The 26542-nt window shown below is 41.1% G+C and overlaps 1 protein-coding gene across 2 annotated transcripts in view; it reads right to left on the reverse strand.

Annotated features, from left to right (window-relative positions):
- Positions 1-26542, reverse strand: part of NELL1 (neural EGFL like 1) — a 304980-nt gene that overhangs the window by 136009 nt on the left and 142429 nt on the right. For both annotated transcript variants that reach the window (XM_064452862.1, XM_064452861.1), the window contains exon 13: positions 16145-16270. In XM_064452862.1, the coding sequence (XP_064308932.1) occupies positions 16145-16270 (126 nt within the window). The remainder of the gene's footprint in view (positions 1-16144; positions 16271-26542) is intronic.

Genomic DNA, 26542 nt, shown 5'->3' on the forward strand with positions numbered 1-26542 from the left:
ATACTCAGTGCACTCTTGTTTCGAAGGATCTTGAATGATTCAAATGGAAATATCTTAGGACTAGAATTTCGACTGCTGCTGTTATTGTTAAATGGTCTCTGGCTGTTCCTCTCCTTTGACTATTGCTTGTAACAGATTGGTTTAAGTCACATCAAGTTTGCCTAATCTAATTAGATTAGGTATTTCATAATAACCTGACAGCCTTTCCAGACACAATTTTACTTTTATAATCTGTTAAGTAGTCACATTTTTATATTAGATCTTAAAAAGCAAGGACATTGAAAATAATGTATTGTGGCCAACTGAAATGATACCTACAAATAGCATCTGAAGGATTTAAACAGATAGCAGCAATTATCCTCCTCTTTGTGGAGCATTAAAGTGATAAAAACGATTATTTTTCCTAGATCACTGTAATATTCATGTATCTACTTAACTTTCTTCCTTGGAAGGTCCCATTTGTTTTCTTTAAAGAAATGAATAAAAAGATTTAAAAGATTATGATTACTCAGTACTTAGAAGAAAATGAATAGCAGATACGACAAAGGTATGCAAAATGAGTATCAGAACATAGCAAACACTTAGCCAATATCAACAAAAAAAAGGCTCTCTTGCTTGGTGAAATTAAAGCAGAAAAAAATCAGGGTGGACAGACAGAAAGAGTCATTTCACAGACCAGGTCTAACTGATGAAAGACTTTAGATGGTATTAAGTCCAATAATATTCAAAATAGTATCCCCTTAAAGTACATGAACAGCATGAATAGCTTCACTAGCTAGGATTTAATTATGAAACTATTGATTGTTATGGTTCAAGGCACAAAATGATCATTAGACGGAACCAAGGAAAGAGATTCCTTCTATAATATAGTTGCAGGGAGGCCTGCATTTTCTATGAGGCAACCAACTTTGCTGTCAGAGAAGAAATACTAGGTCAACTGAGGTTCAAGATGCAAGGTTCTAATAAAAAGGCAGTTAACTTTATCTGGAAAGAAAAAAAAAAAAAAAAGAAAAGAAACAACCATGGCTTTTAGACTGGTAACTGAAGAGATATTGGGTAGGAGGTACCCACGATTATCGTGTACAGCAGTGGGCCTTCCAGCTTAAACCAATTTCATTATTTCTTCTTCAGGAGTTCAGCTGACAGAAGACCAAGTTTACGCTCAGTTTGGTTGTGGGAAGGGGGAAGAGTGGGAGGTTGGCCTTCTTGCCTTCAGCTGAGCCTAGCCAAACCACTAGCGAGTGTTACAAGAGAGGGAACTCTGAACGTGCACTTCATGCTCTGCTTCCCGCTCAATCTTAGCTAACGTAGAAAGGGCAGGCGGTGCGGTTACCTATGAATCATGCAAATATAGACATCACTGAAGGCAAAAGGATAACATGCACTTCAGAGATTAGATTTGCATTTTGCTTTATCAGGAGGCACTGAGTAAAAGGAATTTTCTGATTGCTTTGCATTAGAAAAGGCTAATGTGTTCAATCGCACTATATAAAGTTTTAACATACTCAATGAATAAAAATTATAATCTTTCATTTCAGGCAAAGCAAGCAAATGGGCAGAAATTATTAAGTCTTTCATAACAGTGGAGAAAACTTTTGGTTTTAGTTTCTGCAATACTGGTCTTAAAGAGGTTACGCAAAAATTTTGAGAAGCAATCTAAGTTTGCCTGTGCAGGGTGCCGGACTAGTTCAGTACTACAGCATTTTCAGGCTACCTGGTGCCACCCCAATTGGGCAGCAGTTTGGGTTTATTCTTCCTAGGGTACTTATTGGGTCTTACCTTTACAATGTTTGTTTCTAAAAGGTAACCCCATGTTGAACAGTAAATAATCAGACACCGAAAAGACTATCACAGGATCTTCAGACCACCGTTGCTTATATGCCATATCTCATTTCTGTCAAAATGCATATCTAATACTAGGAATTAATACTAATAATAATGAAGAGAAATAAGGTAAGAAGCACCATCTGTGTAAATTTCATGGCTTAAAAAAGGGACTCTAGCTTTATATTCCTAAGACTTAATTGAATAATAAAAAAAATTATTCCGAGACGATCAAAGTGCTATTTTCAGAACATATAAAAGAAAAGATAAGGTCAGAAGACTTTTCTCTGCACAGAATTACTGTGGTCGTAGAGCTGTCAACAAGGAGAAACACAAGCAGGATTCGTTAAAGAAATCATTGGAAAAGGTCCTCCATGCTAGCAATTTACTTTTTTTTTTTAACATCGTAAAAGAGATGTGGCTTTTTTTTTCATAAGCAACCTCTGTTCAGAAAGTAGCTTGCACTCTTAACTTAAATCCATTTAGAGAAAAAAAAAAGCCTGAGATATTAAAAGACTAAATTAATAGTAGCCCGAGGTCCAGCTGTTTACAGAGTTAATGCCCTCAATCACTACCTAAGCACGCTTAATTTTTATTCCATTGTAGCACACAGAAAGGAGAGACAGAAAAGTTCATCAGAGTCCAAAATATGTTTAGTGCGGAGTTCTTCCAGAGATTTGCTGACAATCCATTACCCACATTAACATTCACAAAGGGATGGAACCTAAAATTTTGCAGCAGATGCTTAATACTTCGCAGGCTCAGATCCAGCCTGGCAGGTTTTACTCTGGACTGGAAAGCCAACACGTGCCTGCAGTAGAACCAGTAGCAACCTGCAGCTCAGCACCCTGCAAAACCTTTTCAAAAACCTGAGTAGTTCTGAAGTCTTATCCTGACTTTCTGTAAGACATATTTACACATTGACTTTATTTAGTATACAAATCGTGAACTGTTAAGAGTTGTACCGTGCTAATAAAGCAGGAAAACCAGCTTTTTGTTTCGGTAGTGGTTTGTCCTTAAACCACCTACTGCTGGAAAACCTATATAACTGGGACAATCTACAACACAGGATTGAAAATTGATCTGTTAACGTCCTTCAGGAGTTGTCTGAATGTGCTCATATGTGAAGCACAATAAGCACTTAACCTTAATGCAGCATCAGTTTCTACAGTTCTCTGTATTTTGCTAATTGGTTTTAAACTCAACACCACAAGTTTACTGTGTTAAGAGCACTAGGCTTTCCACTGGAAGAGAAATTGGGACTATAAAGGCAGTTAACCTGTTGAAATAACGTAAGAAAATCATGTTTATGGACTCCAGAAAAAAGTATCAGCTAAGGGTTTCGTATTTCAAAAGAAGCACAAATTCATTTTGTCAGTGAATTAACTACAAAACCAAAATCCACATAGGGTAATAACTACTCCTGGTCCCTGATCCAATTTATGGATCCTGACAGGCAGTCTAATGGCACAGATGATTTTTAATAAATCAACAATCTCAGAGCAACAAATCAAAAGCAGCAGCAACTTGACCTCAGAATCCAGTTTGACATTAGACCTAAATAGCCATATATAGTTTGATTTCTACCAGCTATAAACCCAGCGTCCACATTTTGTGGATTTGTAGGTAACCTCACGTTTAGGAACCTCAGCATTGACTGTTACCTGACTAGTTAGCCATGTAACTTTTTTATATGAAGCCACCTGTAAGGAAAAAAAAAAAGAAAAAACCCAAACAAAACCCCCAACCAAACACCTAACCCAACCCTCGCTGCTGATTTTCACAACCGAGTTTGTTCCAAGACTAAAATGCTTATATGACTATCTATTGATAAAACATATGCAAAAGGCTGGCTCCTTGAAAAAGAGGCCTGCATATATTACATGTGAGAATATTAAAGGGCTGTTAAATTCTCCAATCTCATTATAGCTTTTTGTTTCCAGAGTTCCTTTAAAAATAAAAAAAAAAAGTTACATTTCAAATTGCATTAATGCCTTGGATTAAGTCTTTCCAGCTGACTTTTTATACAACTTCTTCAATTTCCATGCAATAAAGAAGCCTCTCGCTGTCTTTACAAGTACCATCAATAACGTTCAGCTGTGGATACTCAATCACTCAAAACTTGTCATAAGTTTTAGCAGTCCAGATGGAACAAGGCTGCTCCATCGCCCTTAAAAACAGTCCTTTCTGTTTCTTCTGGAAGCATCAACCATGAAAGACAGCATGTGTGTTTATATGTTTCACTCTGCCTGGTGCCCTAAGCAAACAAATCTGTAAGATCTGCCATTTCTGTTACCATCACACATTTCGCATCAGCTAGGAATTTTATTTGACTTTTTAATTATTATTATTTTCATCTGTAACTTCTTTATTTTAACAATCCCAGTCAGTGGTTCAATTCTAACAGCAGCAACAATAAAAAACGCAAAGGAACCTACATCATCAGATGCCATATACATCTTACTTGAGCTTGCAACAGTCAGAGGCACCAGATTTGGGCAGAGGAGAGTCACTGTGGAGTTTGAATCTTCACTGATGAGCAGAATAAACCTAGTTACCCAGGTGTGGAGCAAAGTGATCAAAAGAATGTAGTAAGTGATTTTAGCCAGACAGAGAAACAGGGAACTGCATATTCTTTTAGTACATTTAGCTATCCTTGTTCCCAGAGAGAAAGAATTAACCCTCATGGCTAAGGCAGAACCCCAAGCTAGGTGGGGCCACGGTAGCAATGAGTGACATTGAGCCTGTTGGCATCCACACCGCAGTGCCGTGGTCCTCAGGAGGCACGCACACTCTGCTCCAAGCCCAGACCATAAATGTGATTTTCTCTGGGATTTCAACACAGTCCCAGAAACGTGAAGTTCTCTACTCTATTGCTGGACATCTCGCATATCCCCTGAGCCTTCCAGCACCCGGGAGCAGGTGCCGCGTGCTGCCACACACAGAGCAGGGGCTCACGCTGGGTGCCAGTCGGCGCACAGCCACCTGCTCCATTAGGACACAGAAAGGCTGCAAGACTTCTCCATTGCAGTGCTCTGCGTGTGCAAGCTCTTCTTCCCCAAAGGGGACAGAGTACTGATGATACAACGAGGGCAAGATGTGAAGGGACCTACACAGACGAGAAGGACGTGCAACAGCAGAGCGAGATTAGATGGGAGTCTACCTTCTTGGTTTTCCCCTTTCTGTTATAAAGTGCATCCAGACACTGCAAAGCCAGGCAAGATAACTTATTTACCTTTTCCATTCATAAATCACTTATAATTGATTATTTTGGATAACACATCGTAGGGTTTGTGGGACTCTTAAAAGCATGTAAAGCGTGAAGTAAAAGGACAGAGCATTCATTTAGCTTAGCACCGAGCAGATACTACTAGCACGTGCAAGAAAGACGATAACGTTTTATGTTGTGGTGGAATGTGATTACATTTGGAATGTTTTTGCTTTATTGCAAAGCCACATTTATGGCCTGAGTAAAATACAGGATGCAGTTTGGAACCGAGTAACTACCAAGGAATCCATCTGAAAGCGAGGCTCCAAAGATCAGAAGGTTCCCTTGCCCCTTTGTGGACTGCATGTGCGCCTAAATATACACGTTCTTAATTTACTGTTTGAAGAAGAATTTGCTACATCAGATATTCCACAGAACACCACTTTCAACATTTGTGCTATTTTTAAAGCAAAAAATCAACAGCAAACAAGCAAGCCAAAAACTAGCAGGAAGGACAAATGTTGGTAGATAGTTCAGCGTGACAGAAGTTTATATACATTACATTTTGTGAAATAGAACCCCCCGTTACGAGAAGCACAAAGCAGACTAAACCAAATCCTTAGGATCCTGAAAACATGGAAACTTTTCTTCACCATCAGTAAACAGGGAAATAAATATTTTACCCTTACAGGTCATTAAGCTGTCTCTCCATGGACATCCTTATTTTTTGCTTGGCAGCCATGTTCTCTGGCTCCTTCTGCTATCATCTGTCATAACAGGAAAGCCTTTCCCAAAACACCTGATTATCTTAGTCTAGCAGCATGAACTGCATTTTCTAAAAATAAACTTTTTTTGTAAACTCTGAAAAGAAAAAAAAAATCTAAGCACATAAAAAAGGCAATAAATTATTCTAATGGGAGCATGATTAGCAAGACTAGGTCATTCATTTGTCTAGCTCTGTCCCACTTCTCTGACAACAAAGAATAAGAGTTATTTCTGGGAGAGTCAGAAAAATCCCCAGTTTGAGCAATTATTACATGCAATCATGTAACTAAATAGGAAGTTTCATACTAGGAGGCAAAAAGCCGACAGCAGAAAGCATGAAAATATTAACTACAAAGTGATGGATCAAAGCACCTCTCTTTCTCCCCCTCCCCGCACTATTCCCAAAGGCTGTATTTCTTAAGGACCAAGCAAGTCTGCTTGCCAGTGGCAGCTCCTTAACACCTTTCAAATTATTTCACAAACATTTCAGAAAGGCAACACTACCAGATTTATCGTTATTCACTGACGTTTACAAATCCAGAAATAAATTTAGGACAGCCAGCTTATCAAACGTACCAGCAGACGCCTGCAAATGTTACCCATAACACACCTTTATATTCTTGTTCAGAGACAGAACATCAAGGTTCCCCAAAACCAGAATGAGACCACCCAAACGGACAAACCACAGCGCTCACCTTCAGAGCAACAGAAACTCTGCCGGTCCCCCACCCCTTAGTGCACACTTTTCTGCTGGGGGAAAAAAAAAAGAAGAGTTACGGGAAGCTGCAGAACCAGCAAAGCAAGAGTTGGGCAATCTACAACGGGTGTCTAAACAGGGCTTGCGCAAAACTCCAGACACTTCAAACAAATTACTGAGGCTCATCACTGAACCAAGGTCCTAAGGTCTTTTCAGTATCAAAGACTGCTCAGAAGGTGATTCTTTGATCACTTGTATACAGTAATTGATGCTCAAGAATCAATAGTTGTTAATAAAATATTAGCTTTCTCCCAATCAATATGCACACTTCTATGAAATATTCAACACAGGTATAAAAATGAGATCATAGCAAAGAAAGAAATATTAATATATTATCTCCTTGCATATAAAATATGCGTTTAGACTAAAAAAAAAGGAAAAACCTAGGCCTGCAAAAGCCTTTGTCATACATATTTCTCACTGTCAGAAAAGCCCATCAGACATAAGCACCGTCAACTTTATGGAAAATTTTCTGTTGAGCTTAACAAGCTTTACATGATTCCTTTGTTTCAGAAATAAAGACCTTACTCAGGAAATCTTAAATCCAAGCAGCAAACACAAAGATTCAAAGGCAGAGCAGCAAAGTGCTGCACATTTCACAGATACGCCAGTTGTTCCTTGCCAGACTAGTCTCATCCACCGCGACACACTGCCTTTCGGGAGGAAACCCTCTAGTTTCACACTTGTCAAATCCAAGTTAATATACTGCAAGTTCCTCACCTTTCTAAAGGTTCAGTGGTTGCATCCCCGATCATTTCCATCATTTCTTAAATCAAAATAGTAGGAATTTGGCACTCCTGTGTTCCAATGCGAATGGGCTCCTCTTCCTCTGTATGGATTTCTTTGGAAGGAATGCATGTGCATGTGCCATACACTGTACAGATTTTGGTCACGGCAGACTCCAGATACTACATGCTGCAAGATATACACAAGCATACTGGAGGAGCATTTGAGCCTATTTCCCTAATATTTTCCAACAGTAATGCGCTCATTATGACTGAAATCAGACGAGCCATATAATCCATTGAAGCACCAAAAGCAAACACTACAGAGAGTCTGTATCTGGCCATTAGTCACCCATCTGACATTCCTTCTTTGTCTTGCTGAACAATGTGTTTAGACACAAAAAGAGGGTACAGCAGGCAAAACGGAGAACTCCCATCCAGCATGGTCAGCGTTGTGCGTGGCTAACCAGCCTTGGGCATCAGACATTAACACGACCCAAGACTGAGAATCAATATGGGAGGTTTAGGCCACATCCGTCTGTCTGACTTGCCGACCCCATGCATGCTGCACCTCTTACCTAAAGATCATTCTTTAGACCATCTTCCTTGACACACACCAACAATCTTGCAGCTGAATGCAAAAAAAAAGAAAACTTTTGTGAGATACCAAAAGTTTGGGGCACAGGCCCAGAATTTTCTGAAGGGAAAACATCAAGTTATGACCAAAACCCCCTTAGACTATTTTTGTACTGTTCAGCCATAAACCTAAAAATAGGCTTTGAAGTTACAGATGAGAAGAATAAAGCGTATTCATGAAAAGAGATTTTAAATATTAAAAATGACTGCAAATAGAAAGGTCAAAGCATTCTCCATGTTCACTGAGAAAATGACAAGACGCTATAGGCTTAAATTGTGGCAAGGGAGATTTAAGGTAGCCATTAAGCAAACCTTTCTAAATGGCTGAGTAAGTACAGGGGGAAGGAACAAAAAGGGTGTTAAGGAATTTCCCTCACTGAAGCTGTTTGGGTTGGTTTTCTTTAGAAATAGATAAGACAGAGGATGTTTCAGGGTCCATGGACCTTGCCTTGAGGAGGAGTGGCGAACCAGATGCCTCTCTCTATGATTCAGTTACTTTCCTGCTTTAGTAGGAGAGTTCAATTCTTTGACTGAAGAACAAAGAGTTTGTTACAAGTGGTTTCCAGAAACAGAATACAGCGTGGGGGAGAAGATGACAAACCCTAGCTGTTAGAGCTCCAAAAAGATCAGACCTTGATTGAATAAACTCTTTCCCGAAAGCGAGTTACGCTCCTGAAGGCATTAACACTTAATGTGGAAGCCGATGACTAAAACATGAGAGCTTTTTGCTTCCAGCCACTGACATCGATCCTGTAGCCGCTGCATGTTTTCAAGATAGCACGTTCCCACTAAGAAATTAGTGTGGCAGCTCTCATTCCATCCCTCACCTCATGGACTGTTTGTGGTGATTGTTAGATTTTGGAAAGAGATCAAGAATTTGTGGGCCAAAGACATGGATTTAGTCCTATTGTATCAAGAAGAAATCCTGCCGTAAGAGAGCTCAGGACAAATGCTGACCAGGGGACATGGAAAGGCTTGCCCTTGCTTGTCTTCAGGATAGACAGCTTCATTCAGGAGTCTGGAATGAGTATTAAATCAATATTAGTATTTTTAAGCATGAGCTTAATGCTTCAGTTTATGCATACGTATGCATATGCAAAACAATTCAAAACACTACTTTTTTTGTGGTAGCATATACACCAGCATAAAAGGCTGCAGCTAAGAAATCATGTAAAAATGCTAATTATGCCTAAGTCAAGAAATACAACTATCCCCATGATTTGCGGTCAGCTGTTTAATTAATTTTAGTATTAATAAAGTTACAGAAAATCAATGTGTCAAAAGGACTTGAAAGGATTACCAACTACTCTGGACAAATTAGCAACACTTCCATGCCTAGAGCACAGGAAAGCACAAAGATGTTTAATTAAACTATTTACCAGTGAGGAATTTAAATCACTATAAATATTACATTTTTAGTACATTTTTTCCTCAGATTGAAAGCACTTAGGAGCAAATAATATGCAGTTCCCCAACGGCATTTTTTTAAAGGGAGGAACGTTAAAAATGCTGCAGTTAAATCCAGAAAATGAAGGCGAAGTCAGGAACAAAAGAATGTAACACGGCATTTAAAATTGGAGGACTGGGGAATAATTCAATTCCAAAGTAACAAAAGATGTTACAAAACTGCATGGAAAAAGGAAAGAGAAGATTTATAACATGAAGGTCACGTGGTTACCCAGGGCCCACGCACACTGTGCTTCAATGAACTGCCTTTGTTTCTTGTGAAAATATCAATACCTATAAAAATAAACCTCACTGTTCACTGAATCCTTGTTGGTGTAAGTCTGTGTTTTTCCCGTGTCTAATTTTTCTGGCTCTGTTTACTAGACTCTCCGATGCTGCCACTGTCCCAGCATGAATTTGGGCAAGATGCTCCGCTTCTCTGTGCCTCAGCTTCCCCTGTTCCAAAACAGCAATTAAATACTTATCAGCCTTCTAGGGATGCACTGAGGAGCTACCTTATCCATGTTAGTACAGCACTCTCCAACAATACAAAAGAATCATCCTTTTTAGTATTATTACAAACAGAGCTTCCCTATGGCAAGAGCGCAGCAGTTAGCTCTCTACGGGATTTGTCTAGAGCCAAAACAAGCGCGGCTGAAAGCTTTCTGTTGAGTCAATGGCTTTTGAGTCAAGACCTGTGTGAATATCAATCATCTGATGTGGAGTCGCTCCGGTTTTGTTTTGCTGGATTGACTCAATACTCTTCTAGTCTTCTGTTGACTCGTCCCACAGAGCAAAGAAATGCTTTCTGATGCAGGCAATACCCGCTGGTGCATAGATAACCCGCAGCTGAACTTGGCCAACAGCACACTGAGGGACTTGAAACAAATGTTTCTGCGTTTCAAGGCACCTGGAACTAAACAATATTTCCCTTCACAGTTGCTGGAACAGAGGTGCTTTGACTGCAGTTCAAACAAAAGAGTACTGCTTAACACTAGGAGCTAGGTCCTGTCCTACCTTTTAGCACCTGACACAAAGATCTCAGGAGAGACCAGCGTAGGAGTACTTTGTGCCTGCTGAGTTGATTCAATCATAGTGTTGTCCATTCATGTTGGCTTAAGACTAAGTTCCCAATGCATTTGGAAATGCCCAAGTGTTGCTCCGAAGTTGCAGCGCAGTGAAAATACAAGTACACAAATCAAGATGCAGCCCGTAGAAGGACAACGGGCTGTCCTCAGCGTGTAGAGGACAGAGTGGACGCCGAAGCAGGGAATGCTTCAGAGAAGTGTATATCAATGTATTAGTGCCCAGTAAAATCAGGAGGGTCCAGATCTGCCTGAGGTCCTTATCCCGAGTCATACCCATTGTGCCGAACATCTGCTACCTAATCTATAAATGGTGACACATAACTATGACCCCAACCTAATTAATATTTTCGTAATGTTTCTTTAAAGATTACATAGTGCTCTGCAAGATATTCACTGATGATATCCTTCAGAACAGCAAGATCTAAAGAGGCTCTTCCCCAAACCATACCTGAAAAACCATTCCACCTCAAGCCTACCTTCACTGCTTACTGACCCAGACTTGGGTTTCCAGCTAGCAGACACGTCTATCAAATCACCAACTCCGGGCCGTCACGTGAACAGCGGTAACATCTGTTTACTGACCTCTGTGAACATCCAAGCCCCCGCACTGTACTTTGAAAGTTCAAGTGCCACACCAAAACTATTCCTGTTTCTTTCTGGAATGCTAATTTAGTTCACTGAAAAGGAAAAGGAGCTAAAAAAAAAAGGGTCAGTAGATTAGATTGCAGAAATAGTACTGTCATTCAGAGTGACTGTATTATCAATTGGCTGCCTAAAAGCTTCTCTATTCAGGTCCTTTTCAAACACATACAGTGGTTCTGGATGAGAGGCCAATAACGTGCCCTCTGAGATTGCCACTTCACCATTGTGAAACTTGCTGCATTGTTAGTATTATTACGGGGTCAACTACAACACCTTGAACCTGACAGGTAAACTCCGGCAACAAAAAACTAAAGGCATCAATTTTAGTGATAGCAAACAATTTGAACAACATTTGTTCTAACCATAGCAGGAAATTTCTGCAGTTGAGCTGCCTTTCACAGATCGGGAAGAGGAAGAAGGGAAGAGCAGAAGAAGGGGGCTGCTGGCTTTTTCCCTTGAAACGGAGATTTCTCAGAACCCTAGCTTCTTCTGTGCTTTAGGCACAGCTTTTCCAATAATGTGCTGCAGAGGGCTTATTCTGAAAGGTGCATTAGATACAAAACTGAATGCTGCTCCTGAAACCACACAGGGCAGAAGTGATGGGGCTTATGGGATAACGTGTCAAAATCATTAGGTTTTCTTACTTCCTCTTCCCTACCCATACCGTAAATTAAATTAGCATATAAACGACAGACTAACATTTAAATTCTAAGACTTCTTCTAACCAGTGTATTTCTATATAACATCATTTTTTCCACAGAATTAAAATATTGAATGATACATTTTGAAAATCCTTCCTCTTTCTGCAGTAGATACAGGCTTGCTGTTTGCCAGTATGTAATGATTTTAGTGACTCATTGCTTAGAGAAGCCAAAGGTAAAAGTTCTGTGAACATTATCTCACAAAATGAGGACTGAAAAAGGGTTAAAAGCACAGTCCAGTATTCAGACATCATGCAGAACAGCACAGCTCCACAGTAAGACCTGGAGATGGATTCCTTTCACGGAAGAACAGTCTCTGTCAGCACAACTTGGTGCAAAAGAGGAGGGTGTTTGCACACAGGTCGCACCGCATTCTGGCAGAACTTGCTGCTGACACGTGTTGGGTGCCCAGATAACTTCCTATACTATTTTTTGAAAAGATGCCCCTGGAGCAAAATGGGCCAAGTCATGCTCGAGACCAAAGGCAGTTTCTTCATTTTGCGAAAGGGCCATGAGTAATACATGCAAGTAGAAGATAAAAATCTCTTGGCGCTCTTATTTGTAAAAGACTCTGGGTTTTTTTAAGTTTTAGTTTATAATTAGTGAATATTTGTAAGAAATAAAAAAAAATTAAAACCCCCAAAGAGCGCATCCAAGCCCAGCAGTAACTGCACAAAATGAGACAACTTATTCTTTGAACGACTGCAGGATTTTCGGATTTTCAGTGTCTCACGCAGCCCCAAGGAAAACGTTGCAAAATGAGGGTATATTTTTAAAATGGTTTTCAGAGATGTTCAAGGCCAGGAATCTTTATCATTATTATCGTGATTGCCTTCACAGAAAATGCCAGTACTATGCAAAAACAGATGAGACCCCCTTCGCTGTTATCTCATCATATCGGCATCATATATCTAGTTATTGCAGATAACTTATAGCCTATTAAGATGAATCAGCATTCGTTTACTTGATTGCATGATGGTGGGACACAGAAACTATATACTGTAGTTTCAAACTACAGGAAATCAGACATATCCATGCTTTTTCAAAATCATACCAGAGAACAGATGCAGCCCATCAAAAATAAAATGGCAAGATTTTTATTATGCAATTTACAATGCTTCAAAAAGCATGAAACTAAACAACGCACTTTTGCAGCAAACTCCCAAACTGATATGTTAGAAGAAAGCAACCCAAGAAAACTTGTTTCTTCAACAAGAAAGCGGGGTAAAAAAAAAAATCTGTGGAAGTCAATAAAGTGCCTTAAATCAGTAAGATTCCAGTAAATGAGAGCATCTGGAGCAGAAATCTTGTTGCTACTTTCAGAATGGGCAAGACTGTGGTTTACCTAAGAACAGATAAACAACCTACCAGTGTCTCAGGAGGGGACTGAAAGAAGCTTCCTGTTCAAGGGTAACTTTTCCTAATAAAACTGTCTTTCACTCAAATTAATTACCATTCAGAGCTCAAAGCTCTAGGACTAGGTGAGGAGCAGAAAAACACTAACACACCTTTCTTGGTGAACACAGGTTAAAGCGCCTGACAACCAGACAGGCTGACTAAGCTGTCACAAAATACCATGGGACGAACCTCGACACACCGGGTCTTTTGCTTATGTGAGACTGTATATTGATTATTTATTAAAATAGCCACTACTTAATTTTAAATCATAGTTCAGAATTTAAGATAATTGTAGACTCCATACAGAATATTATTTTAGTCACTCTGTGACTGCGTTTTCTATGCAATCAGCACGGCTTCCAATACACTAGTGTCTTACTGATAACCACGGGAAGTTCCTACTCCACAGTTCCCACGATTAGAAATGGGAAATGTTATTCAAAAATTGTTTGGGGAGAAAAAGTTTCATAAACCCCAGAACACTACAAATTAGTTTAATTTGAGAAAGATACAGAATTATAAGAAAACACACTGGAAGCCGCACAGTTAAATTTCAGCAATATCCAAATCAATTTAATGTCGCTCAATTCAAATGTGACCTCGCATTTCAATATTCATTCAGCTCAAAAATTTCTTCTGACTTACGGCTTCCACATATCACTGCTTTCTGCCCCTTGAAAGCCGCCAGAGCGCAGGAGCCAGCCCCCAAGGCCACCAAGCAGGGGCCTGCCCAGCACCACACACACGCTGCTCCACAGCAGCTGATGACTTTGTACCTCGACGAGTTAGACTCAGACCTCGCAAAACATGACTCCTCCTGCTCTGTGGAATAACTCTGCTTTTAGGGCGACAGTGTACAAAACAGAAGTGATGCTGCGCACGCGCCTTACGCACTTACATGTGAAACTTATTAACCCTTATCTTGAACCCATTAGAGCCTCACACACACACACCCCCCAAAATTCAGTTGCAGTCGGAATGCCAGCCATCCCAGGCTTTCAGATCTGTCCCCAAATGCATGGTTCAATAACAAGATGATTTCTTATTTATTTTGTTTGAATATAGAGACATAACTTGAAAAAAACTGAGCAATAGTTAAAATCTGTCTTGTCTGTGCCTGCTATGCATTGGTGCCAGCATGAGGGGGAACTAGTTAAGTATTTGCTGACTGATTTTTTTTTATTATTGTTTTGGTTTTTTTTTTTAAGATTCATGAGAGGAGAAGTCTGTATAACCATAACACAAGATAGAAAACCAGGATTAGTGCTTCCATTGTACAACACTTATTTTAAATACATTTATTATTATAACATACAATTATTTCTAGATACAACAGGCAATGAACCAAGTTTCTCCTCATCTATATTACATACTTTCTGTACTTTTTAACTGTGATGTCAAAAAAGAAGTCATTATAGCAAGATAATGAATGTGCAAGAAACAGTTATCTCATTCTATTATTTCATTCTCATACTGGTTCTGGAATTTTTGTGTGCATGCACTATAAATGAATGTCCACCCATTACTGTCAAGCAACTTATCCTACTACTTCACACTTTTTCTGTAAGTCACAAATACCCTGCTTTCTAAACCCTTCACATGCCTAATGCCAGTGCCTTGCTGGAACGAACATTAGGAAATTAATAGTAAATACAAGAAAAGAGAGCATCAGATTATCAAAAACACTTTCCCTATCACTGTGAAGACCGCTACCTCACACAGCCCACATATTTAGAACAAAAATTTAAGGTCTGAAACTTTTCTGATGTGGCAGATTATAAAAGATTAAGAAAAACTCAAAAGTTTACTCAAAAGATACAGATTATATGGGAATAATGACTTTCTGGGCAAAACAAAAATCAGTTTCCTGACAGCTATTTAGTATCAGCCTCTCTCAAGAGACGAGCAGGACATTCCTACAGTTTTTATGAACTACATCATCTTAGCTACAAGACATGCTGTCATCATGAAAGTCTACATCTCCTATGACCTTCCCTAAGGATAACATATGCATTACAACGTAATTATTCCGGGCTGGAAATCATTCTCATATTGAATACTCCTGTGTCATCTTTCCACTTGAGAAAACAGCTCACCCAACACAATTCTAAACATGGTATTGTGTCAAGCTGACTTATTTCCATTTCAATAAATCTGCCTGATATTTTCCTCCTTTGCCAGACAGGCGCACCATCAAAATAATCCTCAGATCAGCCTTTCTGGAGGGTTGTGATTGAAAGATGTTATCCAGGCAGGTATAGTTGGACCAAGCGTTTCAGCAGCTTCTCACACATTTCTCAGAGATTGCCAGGGAAGGTTCCTTAAAAACCTCTAGATGGAAATGAGACTTACCTACTTCACACTAAGAACTTTTAGCATTCATTTTGCTGACAGGTATTAAAAAAGAATCAGATTTATTGTCTAATACTATTGCACTTGCTCTCTTTTCTAAATAACGTGTGTCATAGTCCCGGATACATTAATTCTCAGCATTAATAATAGCAATTTCCAAACCATATTTGGCTCAGCTTTGTCCAGAGAGCTTCTCCTCCTGGATACTTTCTCATGTTTCAATCCACCAACCAGTTTCAAACCACAGGTAATAAAGAAGTGATTCTTCTCACTACCTGTGTGATCAGATCTCAGCCTCCGCTCCTCGCACACAAGCCAGCTGTGGGACACGAAGGGACCGTGTCCTGGTTGACAACAGCACTCAGTATGTGCGCCACAGAGCATCTTGAGCCACCTTCCAAGTTAATCCCTTGGAAGATCAGGACAGGAATATATAGGAAAGGTACCTCATACCATTTACTTATCTCGCTCGCACCTAAGTTTTATGCCAGCAGAAGGCCAGTCGGTATGTGGCATTTGGTATGGCACAGGGGCTAATCAGAAGCAAAGCAATGCACACCACAGAGTATAACACTACTATTGGTGTATACCTAAGACCTCACCTGTACAGGAGAAGTCATCCACGCGGACATATCCCATGACACAGTCACAGCGATAGGATCCAGGCAAGTTAACGCACACAGTATTGGCATGACAATAATGCATCTTGGCAGCACACTCATCAATATCTGCAGGGAAGAAGAATCAAGGAAAGTCACAGTCAGGCTTAGTGAAATGAATAACACGACACAGTATTAGAATAAGGGAAAATAATTTCCATTTACAACTCCAAAGGCAATCTGGTTTAACTCTAGCATTAAAGAACAAGGCAAATTTAGTAGTAAAGTATTCCTTACAACAGAGCTAAAACTCCTGCATCATAGTAATGGGTTCCTTCCACTGTTCTTCACCGAATCCTAAACTTTTTTAACTCTGGAAAAGTAACACACACATTCTGATTTTTTCCTACTACAGTGTTAAAAAACAAAAATTGATGTAGTTTTTTTCAACCACATAAACCAGTGTCAGAAGTATGCAACACAAACTCTCTAACTCTTTCTCTTCGGTAAACTAAAGCACAAAAGCACAGTAACTCTGTACAGCATGACACCAGTTGCACTGCTGGGTAGATTTGGCATGGCAATATTTGTCATGGCAGAGTTGATCAGCAAGCAGTCCAGACCTCCAGATTCACCCAAGGGAATCCCACTCTGACAGTAGCCGGTCCCTGAAACACATTTCAGTTGCAGAAGTTACTGAACAGTGCTCTGTGGAACTTACACATCCCGCACAAGGAGAAGACTGAGCCCATCACCTAAGCCCATTTTAAGCCTGCTTTACAATGGGGGGGGAAAAAAAAAAAAACAAACCCAAAAAAAGAGTGGTTGCAACTGGACCCCACACCTCTGTTTGCTTGAGCAATCTCTGCTGCTGCTGCAAAACCAAAATTCAAAACTGTTTTCACAATGGTGAATCAAACCTATCATTTTCTTGCCTGTTTAAATATCCCAAAGCTTTGTGATATTGTAAACGGTAAAATCTTCCCCTCTCCTTCCCCACAAAACCAGATATTATACTGAAGAATTATCTTGATTTTTTTCTCAGTAGGAAATATTTTCTGCTTAGTAGCACAGATTTTACATAAAAAGTAATTCATGGTTTTCAAAAGATTAATTCTAGTGTTACATATGTCCACACAAAGAAAGATGAATCAGACTCTTTTTTTTCCCCCTATTACTTTCTCCTTGTTATTGATTGCTCACACTCAAGAAAGGTATTAATTGACAACACCGCTGAAGAACTTCCTCTGTCAGTGGGGTCCAGACCACACCCCACCATATGGTCTCCTACCACATCCCTCCACAAAAGTATTTATCAAACATATATGGAATTATACATGATTCTTTTCCAGGTTAAGTAAAGGTGGCCCATCCACCTAGGTAAAGACTAGTAATTAATGTCTTTTGGCAGCAGAGATGACACATCATGACTCCCAGCCCATTACAGAATCCCAGAATAGCGGGGGTTGGAAGGGCCCTCTGGAGATCGTCCCGTCCCACCCCCTGCGTGAGCAGGCACACCCAGAGCAGGGGGCACAGGACCGCGTCCAGGCGGGGTGTGAATGTCCCCAGGGAAGGGACCCCACACCCTCCCTGGGCAGCCTGTGCCCCTGCTCTGGCACCCGCACAGGGAAGGGGTTTGTCCTCATATTTAAGTGGAACTTTCTGTGTTCCACCTTGTGGCCATTGTCCCTTGTCCTGTCGTTGAGCACTATTGAAAAGAGCCTAGTCCCATCATCCTGACACCCATCCTTTAGATATTTATAGGTATTGATGAAATCCCCCCTCAGTCTTCTCTCGTCCAGGCTGAACAAACCCAAGTTTCTCAGCCTTTCCTCATAAGGGAGATGCTCCAGCCCCCTGACCATCTTGGTAGCTCTCTGCTGGACTTGCTCAAGCAGTTCCATGTCCTTCTTAAACTGCGGGGGCCCAGAACTGGACACAGCACTCCAGATGTGGTCTCACTAGGGCAGAGAAGAGGGGGAAGATAACCTCTCTCGATCTGCTGGCCACACTCCTTTTAATGCATCCCAGGATACTGTTGGCCTTCCTGGCCACAAGGGCACGGTGCTGGCTCATGGTCAGCTTGTTGTCCACCAGCACTCGCAGGTCCTTCTCAGCAGAGCCACTTTCCAGCAGGTCAACCCCCAAACCTGTACCAGTGCATGGGGTTGTTCCTCCCCAGGTGCAGGGCCTTGCACTTTTTCTTGTTGAATTCCATGAGGTTCCCCTCGGCCCAGCTCTCCAGCCTGTCCAGGTCTTGCTGGACGGCAGCAGAGCCTTCTGGTGGATCAGCCGCTCCTCCCAGCTCGGTATCATCAGTGAACTTGCTGAGGTTACACTCTATCCCTCATCCCAGTCATGGATGAATATGTTGAACAGGACAGGACCCAGCACAGACCCCTGGGGAACACCACTAGTGACAGGCCTCCAGCCAGACTCTGCACAATTGATCACAACCCTCTGAGCTCTGTTGTTGAGCCAGTTCTCAATCCACCTCACTGTCCACTCATCCAACCCACACTTCCTTAGCTTACATATGAGGATGCTATGGGAGACAGTGTCGAATGCCTTACTGAAGTCAAGGTAAACAATATCCACTGCTCTCCCTTCATCGACCCAGCCAGTCACGCCATCGTAGAAGGCTATCAGGTTGGTCAAGCACGATCGTCCCTTGGTGAATCCATGTTGGCTGTTTCTGATAACCTTCTTATCCTCTACATGCCTGGAGATGACCTCCAGGATGAACTGCTCCATCACCTTTCCAAGGACGGAGGTGAGGCTGACTGGCCTATAGTTCTCCAGGTCATCCTTCTTGCCCTTTTTGAAGATTGGAGTAACATTTCCTTTCCTCCAGTCCTTGGGCACCTCTCCTGTCCTCCACAACATTTCAAAGATAATGGAGAGTGGCTCAGCAAGAACGTCCACCAGCTCCCTCAGCACTCGTCGGTGCATCCCATTGGGGCCCCTGGATTTAGATGATGAAAGGACTGGGAAGCTGCCATACGAGGCTAGGCTGGGAGAGCTGGGTTTGTTCAGCCTTGAGAAAAGGAGGCTCAGAGGGGATCTCATCCCCACATACCAGTACTTAAGGGGTAGCTACAAAGACGACAGAGACTCCCTTTTGACAAGGAGTCCCATGGAGAGGACAAGGGGGAACGGACACAAGTTGCTCTCGAGGAGATTCCGACTGGACACCAGAGGGAAATTTTTCACAGTGAGGACAGTCACCGTTGGAATAATCTCCCCAGGGAAGGGGTTGACTCGGCCACGTTGGACACCTTTAAGAGTCGGCTGCACAGGGTGCTGGGCCATCTTGTCTAGGCTGCGCTCTTCCTAGAAAGGTTGAACTAGATGATCCCTGAGGTCCCTTCCAACCTGGGATTCTGTGATTTGCGAGGATTATCATGCCTACATACTATCACAACCCTGTTGTGTTGCGCTCGCCCTTCCACCTAAGATTTTGACGCCCTCAGCACTCTCCTGGGGCTCTGGCTCCTGCCTTAGAATCAGTTTATTTACAATTCATTAAGTAATACAATTACAATTCATTAATTCTTTAAGATCTTATAACAGTCCGTGCTTGACTAGCAAACATATGTAGAATATCCACTGAAGAAAATAACTCCCAACTCAATAAATGTCGAGCGACCTTTTCCTGTCGGGAACTGGAGAGTCCTAATTCTTTTAATAACTCCTAATTGTAGAGACCACGCTACAGTCTCCCTTCTCCCTCACCACATGATGCTTACGGACACCCAACGGAAATGCTACAAGGAGTTAGTTCCATAATATCAGATTTATCCCCAGAAGATGGGGGAGTTTAATTGTGCACACACTGAGTTCTTGGTTGCCTGAATTCAGGTATCCTGTTTAACCTCCCTAAACCAAAGTAGCTGCAATTGAGATACACCCACACTTTCCAGCCTCTAAAAGCAAAACACATGGCAGCTATACTCACACTGTCTATACTACAGACATGTGCCCAATAGGAACGACTAGCTCAATCACTCCGTGTTGGCCACCAAACAGCTGTCATTTGGCAGTGATTTCTGACTGCTGCCAACTTGGGCTGAATTAGAAATGATGGCCTGGAGGCAAAAGACTTTGTATACCACTGCAAACACCTTGAACTATCTCATTCCCGCACTTCTGTTGTTTCTGTTGCAGTGCCACTTGATGAAATGAATTTTAAAAAGTCAGGAGCATCAATATATGGAAGATAAAAGCCAAGAAAAATCCTCCCACATGTCTTGTTATCACGCCACTGAGTGCTAGAGCCACTTGGGAAACACTCAGGTGTTGACGTGTGTTCACACTCTTCTGCTTGCAGCCTCTTTTTAATAGGCTTTTGGTGCATAGCTTTGAGGATTTTTGTTCTTGCATATCTAATAATTTTCTAGCATAAAAGAGAAAGGAATGAAAAGATGTCTGAAAAGAAAGCAAGAGTGTCAAAACACGAACCAATTCACCTGAAAATTAGCCTTATGTGGTACCCTCTATCTCCAGCTTCTTCACTGAATTCACTGGACAACACTCCTTTCTTTCCCCAAAGGGAAGTGAGAGGATTAAAAGTCTCAAAGGTGAAGGAATTTGAACTTTGATCCCTTGCAAGCAAGGCCCATATTAGTGTACATAATTTACGAGAATACCCAGGCATAAAAAGAAAAATTCACAATCTATATGAAAATATTGCTGTAGGAGAACTTCTCAAAATAAGACTAAGAACTTCAAGTGATGATTTGACTATAAATAGGGGAATTGAGAACAACTGACACTGGGTTGGCTGCAGAAGTCCTTGAGTCCAGGAAGAAAAAGACTGGGCCTAACCAAGGAAGCAGAATGGAGAAAAGATCCCTCGCTTCAAACTTTGTTCATTTGTTTAACTCTCTTCTCCATCCTTCTTGATGCATTTTCCATAAAACCTTTCAGTAGTTCACATTTTCTTTTACCTTTGCAGTATTAGCCTTCTACTAATACACGCGTTTCCTTCATAAAGAATAATATTGAGAGGTCAAAACTGGCAATAGCATTTTCTTATTAAAGCCTGTAGGGCAACGCTAAAGCTGTTGTTCTGGACCACAATTCTACAAATTCTTGTGAAAGGTTAGGTATTCATCACAAAAAGCTTTGGGTTTTTACTTAATATTGTTAGAGTAAAATCCATAAAGCACACAGTGGTATATATCAGCTCACTTGTAATGGAACTCAAATTGTGATTCATGTGTATAGATTGCTTGTCGCATTTGAAATATTAGAGCTCATCTTCTAGTGGTCTTTTGAGGTGATAAAAATACATGATTTATGTTTCTCTCTGGACTGGTGAAGTAGTTTGTTTTTCTTTTAAAAAGGCATACTTATGGTCTTTAAAATGAGACTTGACACAGCATAACGATCATTCACATATCACCGGCTTCCAACTACATAAGCTAGCTCTCTGCAACAACAAAGACATTTGGACTTCAGCTTTTCAGTAAGGACCATTACATTCCACGGTGGGATGGTTTCATAAGCGAGTGCTATTCTACTAGGTTCAAGTGTTTCCTTAACAGTTAGAGAAATAGGGTTCACTGCCTATGCAGAGCTCTCTTCACCACAGCACTCACCTACCCGATAGCTAGTCAGTTATCACCATTACTCCTTACGGTCCTGAAGAGTATTCATCGACTTACAGGGAAATATAGACATATTATCTTTTATTACTTGTGCCAGTGCACTCAGGAATGCTATGAGCACACTGAGACAAAACATAAGAGAAGTATCTCAGTGGAGCTACCTGCTTCGCACCTGACATGCTTTTTGCCACACGGCAGGCACTCATCATCTCATACCAACCAAGCAAAACAAGATGCGATGGAAAGACAATCCAAATGGTGTTCAACTCACAGCCAGTGAAAGAGGTTTTCTCATCTTAAATGTCCTTTACAAACTACTTAACTCTTTTCATGCCCCACTTGGAATCCTATTGGCAAATAATTTAAATATGACAATGAGACACCAAATCACCACTAGAACATCTTTTACGGTATATGCCCTCCAACAATAGCCATATCAAACCAAAGTGATCTCTGCTGTAAAGAGGGCATAGTTCCTCTTACGGGCAATGGGAGTTTTGGCCATTCACCCAAAAGGTGAAATGGACCTCCTGTTCTTTAAACTGTTAGTGCTGTAATAACACCAGTGATCAATCTTAAAACAAAGCGCACTCTGCCTCTCAGACCACTGTTTGCATGCATTTAATAATAAGCCATTTGGACATTAGTAGTATCATCATGTGTTTTGGGGGGCTTCATCGTTTAACTACTGGAAGACAGTAACATTCAAATCAAAACAAAATGAAACAAACTATGAAGTGTTCCAGAGCACCAATGGATGATGTATTTGGACATCTGCTAAGTATCAGAATCCATTACTCCATTTGCAACTATCTCCCAGTTACTCATTTTCTGGTTGGGGAGCATATTTTCTCAAACCTAATTCTAATTTTCAAGCACTCTGCAAGGAAGTAAAGACAGAAAAGCAAACACTGGGGGGGGGGCAGAAGGACAGCTTTGCAGAAAGCTCTGATTTTTAATTCACAACTCCCAACTAGAAAACATTATTAAGGGGCTGGGGGGTGTGTGTGGAATTCTCCTCCCCCTTTTTTATTGAAGTTAATACTATGCCTTGACTTGAACAATATTAAATCCTGGTCTAAACAATCTGTATTTTTAAAAATGTAAAACCAACCTGTGTTGTTATTTAAATAATATCAAACCTTAAAACACGTTCACAAGCTAATGGAATCACATAAACAAAGTTTCCAAGACAGTGGAGCGCAACAGTAGTAGAGCATAACAGAGGTCCTAAAATTTCAGTCACCCAATGCTTTTGCAAAAAAAGAACACATCCTATTTCACTCCACTGACTTAGCAGCTCTTTGTTCATTATGTTTACTTTTTGCTCTCTAAATTCTTCCTGATTCTGTCTTTCTCCTCCTCTTATCTCCTTTCTACTGCCAGACTCACTTGACTTCAGCTCCGCTTGCCTTCTTTTTTTCCCCTTCCCATTGCCTGTTCTCTTACACTTACGTCTAACATACCCCATACCTGTTTTTTACATTTAGCACAGGGTTGGTTTTCAAATTGTGCAACACAGCCCTCAGGGAGCCGCAAAGCACTAAACAACAGCAGTCAGCAGTTCCCTGTGAGCTGGCAGCAGCTCAGCTTCCCCCAGTTGCCCAAGTAAGAAAAGACTAATTACTGGCTGCAAACATTTAGGCTAGCCTTAAACCTGTTTACCAACTTGGACTCCTTGAATGCAGTTCATCTCCTCCAAGGCAGGACAGCAGCGCAAACATAGGTGACCCTCACTGTTCCTCTGACTTGGAGGGGCAGAGCTGCTGCCCAGTCAAGGCAGGGAAACACCCAGCACAAACTCAGATAAGCCGAAGGAAATTTTCCCTTTTAATAAGGCTGAGAAACATTACCCTAATGGCATTAAGTAATGAAGTAGCTAAAAATGTCTTCATAAATTAGGGCTGGTGTAGCATCACCTGGGAATCCATAAGCAATAAAATAACTACCAGTATAATAACACCAGGAAGTACTATCGCTTTGACTTTTAGAGCATCATTAAAATGGTGCAGCCTCTTCCTCTGGGCACAGCGCAGAAGTGCTTTACATTGATATACCTACTTTACGATCAGGACAAGAGTACCAATATTCCAAATCTGCTTTCTACCGATTTAACTGTCCCTCTAGGGATGACAACTGTATAACTATCAGGTTAAACAAACAAACACTTAAAAACCACACACTCACATGCAAATCACACTTGAACGGTCCTACTTTCCAGTGCAGAACTAATGTAACATTCCTGAGAAGCACAAAAAGAAAAGTCAAGTCAAGTTACTTTCCTCCTCTTTACTTCAATGCTGCTAGGTTTACGTTCTTTTACCAGTCACGGTCCATAAAGCAACTGGTCATTCCCAAACACGGCTCACAACATTAGCACTCTTGTCGCCTGCTTCTCGGCTACACTAGTAAATGGTCCACCCAGGAGTCAGACAGGAAAGCGGCTGCTTCCTAAGATCTGCTCTGGTGCAGTTCAGCCTTAGACATTCAAATATTGCCTAAGGCACAAGATGAACTCCTCTTCTCCATCCTTGTTAATGCTTACAATAATACACAAATTATTAGTCTCTTCATAATATGGTTTTATGCCCTAAAACAATGAAAATAAAACATAAAGCTTTGCATAACCTGAGTCTCCAATAACCTCACTAACCCTTTGGAACAAGGATATTTCAGCTACAGTCATTTTGCTCATCATTCCTCAAAATATCACAATCCTATCATGAAAGACAGTGCCAGACTCTTTAAAGCTTGCTGTCCAGACTATCTAGTGTCCCTCTAAGCGAGAAGATTTTCCTTTCATTATTCCACTAAATTCTGCTTCTCTCTATGGAAAACCGAAAACTTGCAGTTCCACTCTCCCTTGTGTTTTCCATCATTATGCTGGCAATTTACAATGCGTTATTAAATGCCTGCGTGGTTGGTTTTGGGGGATGGTGTCCTCAAGAGTCTTGAGATCTCTTCGGATAAAAGCAGTTCATTTAAATTGAACTTTTCGTTAAAAATCATTTACATCAGTTAGAAAGCCGGCACTGACGTGTTAGCATGTGGTGGTATTTTTAACAAAAAGAGCTGTTTTCTTAACCTTAAGTGAATGACTGCATTCATTTGATAAATACATTAATAGAAAATGTTCACAGACTTATAAATATTACTGGTTTTTTAATGTTTGCAGCTATAGCTCTTAGGGATGGTTGATAACTTATTCATAAGGTATCTCTGACAGTTGCAAATAAGTTATTTTAAAAAAATATACAGCCAGTATTCACATATGATAATGCAGCTTAGAGGACACAGACTAAAAATAATCACAAAAAGCAGAATGAAACATTTGGGGGAACAGGTTTTGGCTAATGGCAGCAGCTCAGTCTTTTGCTCAAACATGCCAAAGCAACTAGTAAAAACAAGTCAAGATTCTTCTCGTATAATAGCAGATGCTATGATGTTTAGAACTCAGCTGAAATCCAGATTGCTTTATACAGGATTATTCAAGTCTTTTAATTTTTTCTTTCTCATTGTTCTTTGAAAATGTACTGATATTTGTATTTAGAATGCACGGCAGCAGAACGGGCTGCTAAGCGGTGTGCCTTGAGTGGGTGTAAAGACTTTTCTTCAGTGATGCTGCTTAATTTGCTCTCCCACTAAGTGGCTTGCGAAAGGCTATGTATCGAGCAAGCCATTTCAGAGTCCCTCTAGCCAGCAGGATTCAGAACTTTTATCCAAGTCAGTGCTACCGTCCCTGCTCTGCAGCTCCGGCCTCTTGGACTCAATCAAAGCAGATCAATGTCTTTGAAGGTAGTCTGCTATGAGAGATTCGTGGATTCCAAGGAACTTTCATTATGTCCTCTCACGGACGTTGTGGCCGAGAGCTTCTTCGTCACCCCAGGTATTTTAACGCGCTCAGGAACAGCAGCAGCTACTTCAAGAAAGAATTCTATATTTCAGGGAAATGACCTACTGTCGATCAGAAAAAAAAATCCAAAGAACACATTTATGTCCTCTCAAGCTGCATTAAGCCCTCTGAAGAGTAAAGAGTAAGATGTGACTGCTTCTGATTATCAGACCACTTCAACTAAAAATGGAGTTAATCCCAAATAAGCAGGTGCTGGCCCTACAGGAGTTGTTGGCTCCCAGAACTTTGCTGGAGTAAGCCTACAACAGGAGAAGTTGTCCACTCTTTGGTTGAGAGTACCCAGGGAGTCCTTAGCCACTCCCCATAGGACATGCCTTCCAGCCCTTTCACCAGCTAAGAAAGCCCTTGTCTGGATGCATTCAAGGACCTTCACATCCTTCTTAAATTGTGGGGCCCAGAACTGCACACAGCACTGAATGTGAGGCCGCACCAACGCTGAACACAGTGGGATAATCACCTCTTTTGACCAGCTGGTTATGCCGTGTTTGATGCACTCCAGGGGGCAATTTGCCCTCTTGGCTGCCAGGGCACACTGCTGACTCCTATTGATCCTGCTGTCAATCAGCGCCCCCAGATCCCTTTCTACAGATTGCTCTCCAGCCGCTCCTCTCCCAGTTTATACTTGTGCCTGGCTTTACTCCATCCTAGGTGCAGAATCCAGCATTTCAACTTGTTAAATTTCACCCCATTAATCATTGCCCAATGCTCCAATCTATCTAGATCCCTCTACAAGGCCCCCTGTCCCTCAAGAGAGTCAACCGCACCTCCCAGTTTGGCACTATCGGCTAATGGTGCATTCAACTCCTGCATCCAGATCATTGATAAATGTATTGAACAGAGATGGCCCTAGAATTGAACCCTGAAGAACACCAC

The sequence above is a fragment of the Phalacrocorax carbo genome, chromosome 5, assembly GCF_963921805.1.
Source record: "Phalacrocorax carbo chromosome 5, bPhaCar2.1, whole genome shotgun sequence".
Taxonomy (NCBI): Eukaryota; Metazoa; Chordata; class Aves; order Suliformes; family Phalacrocoracidae; genus Phalacrocorax; species Phalacrocorax carbo.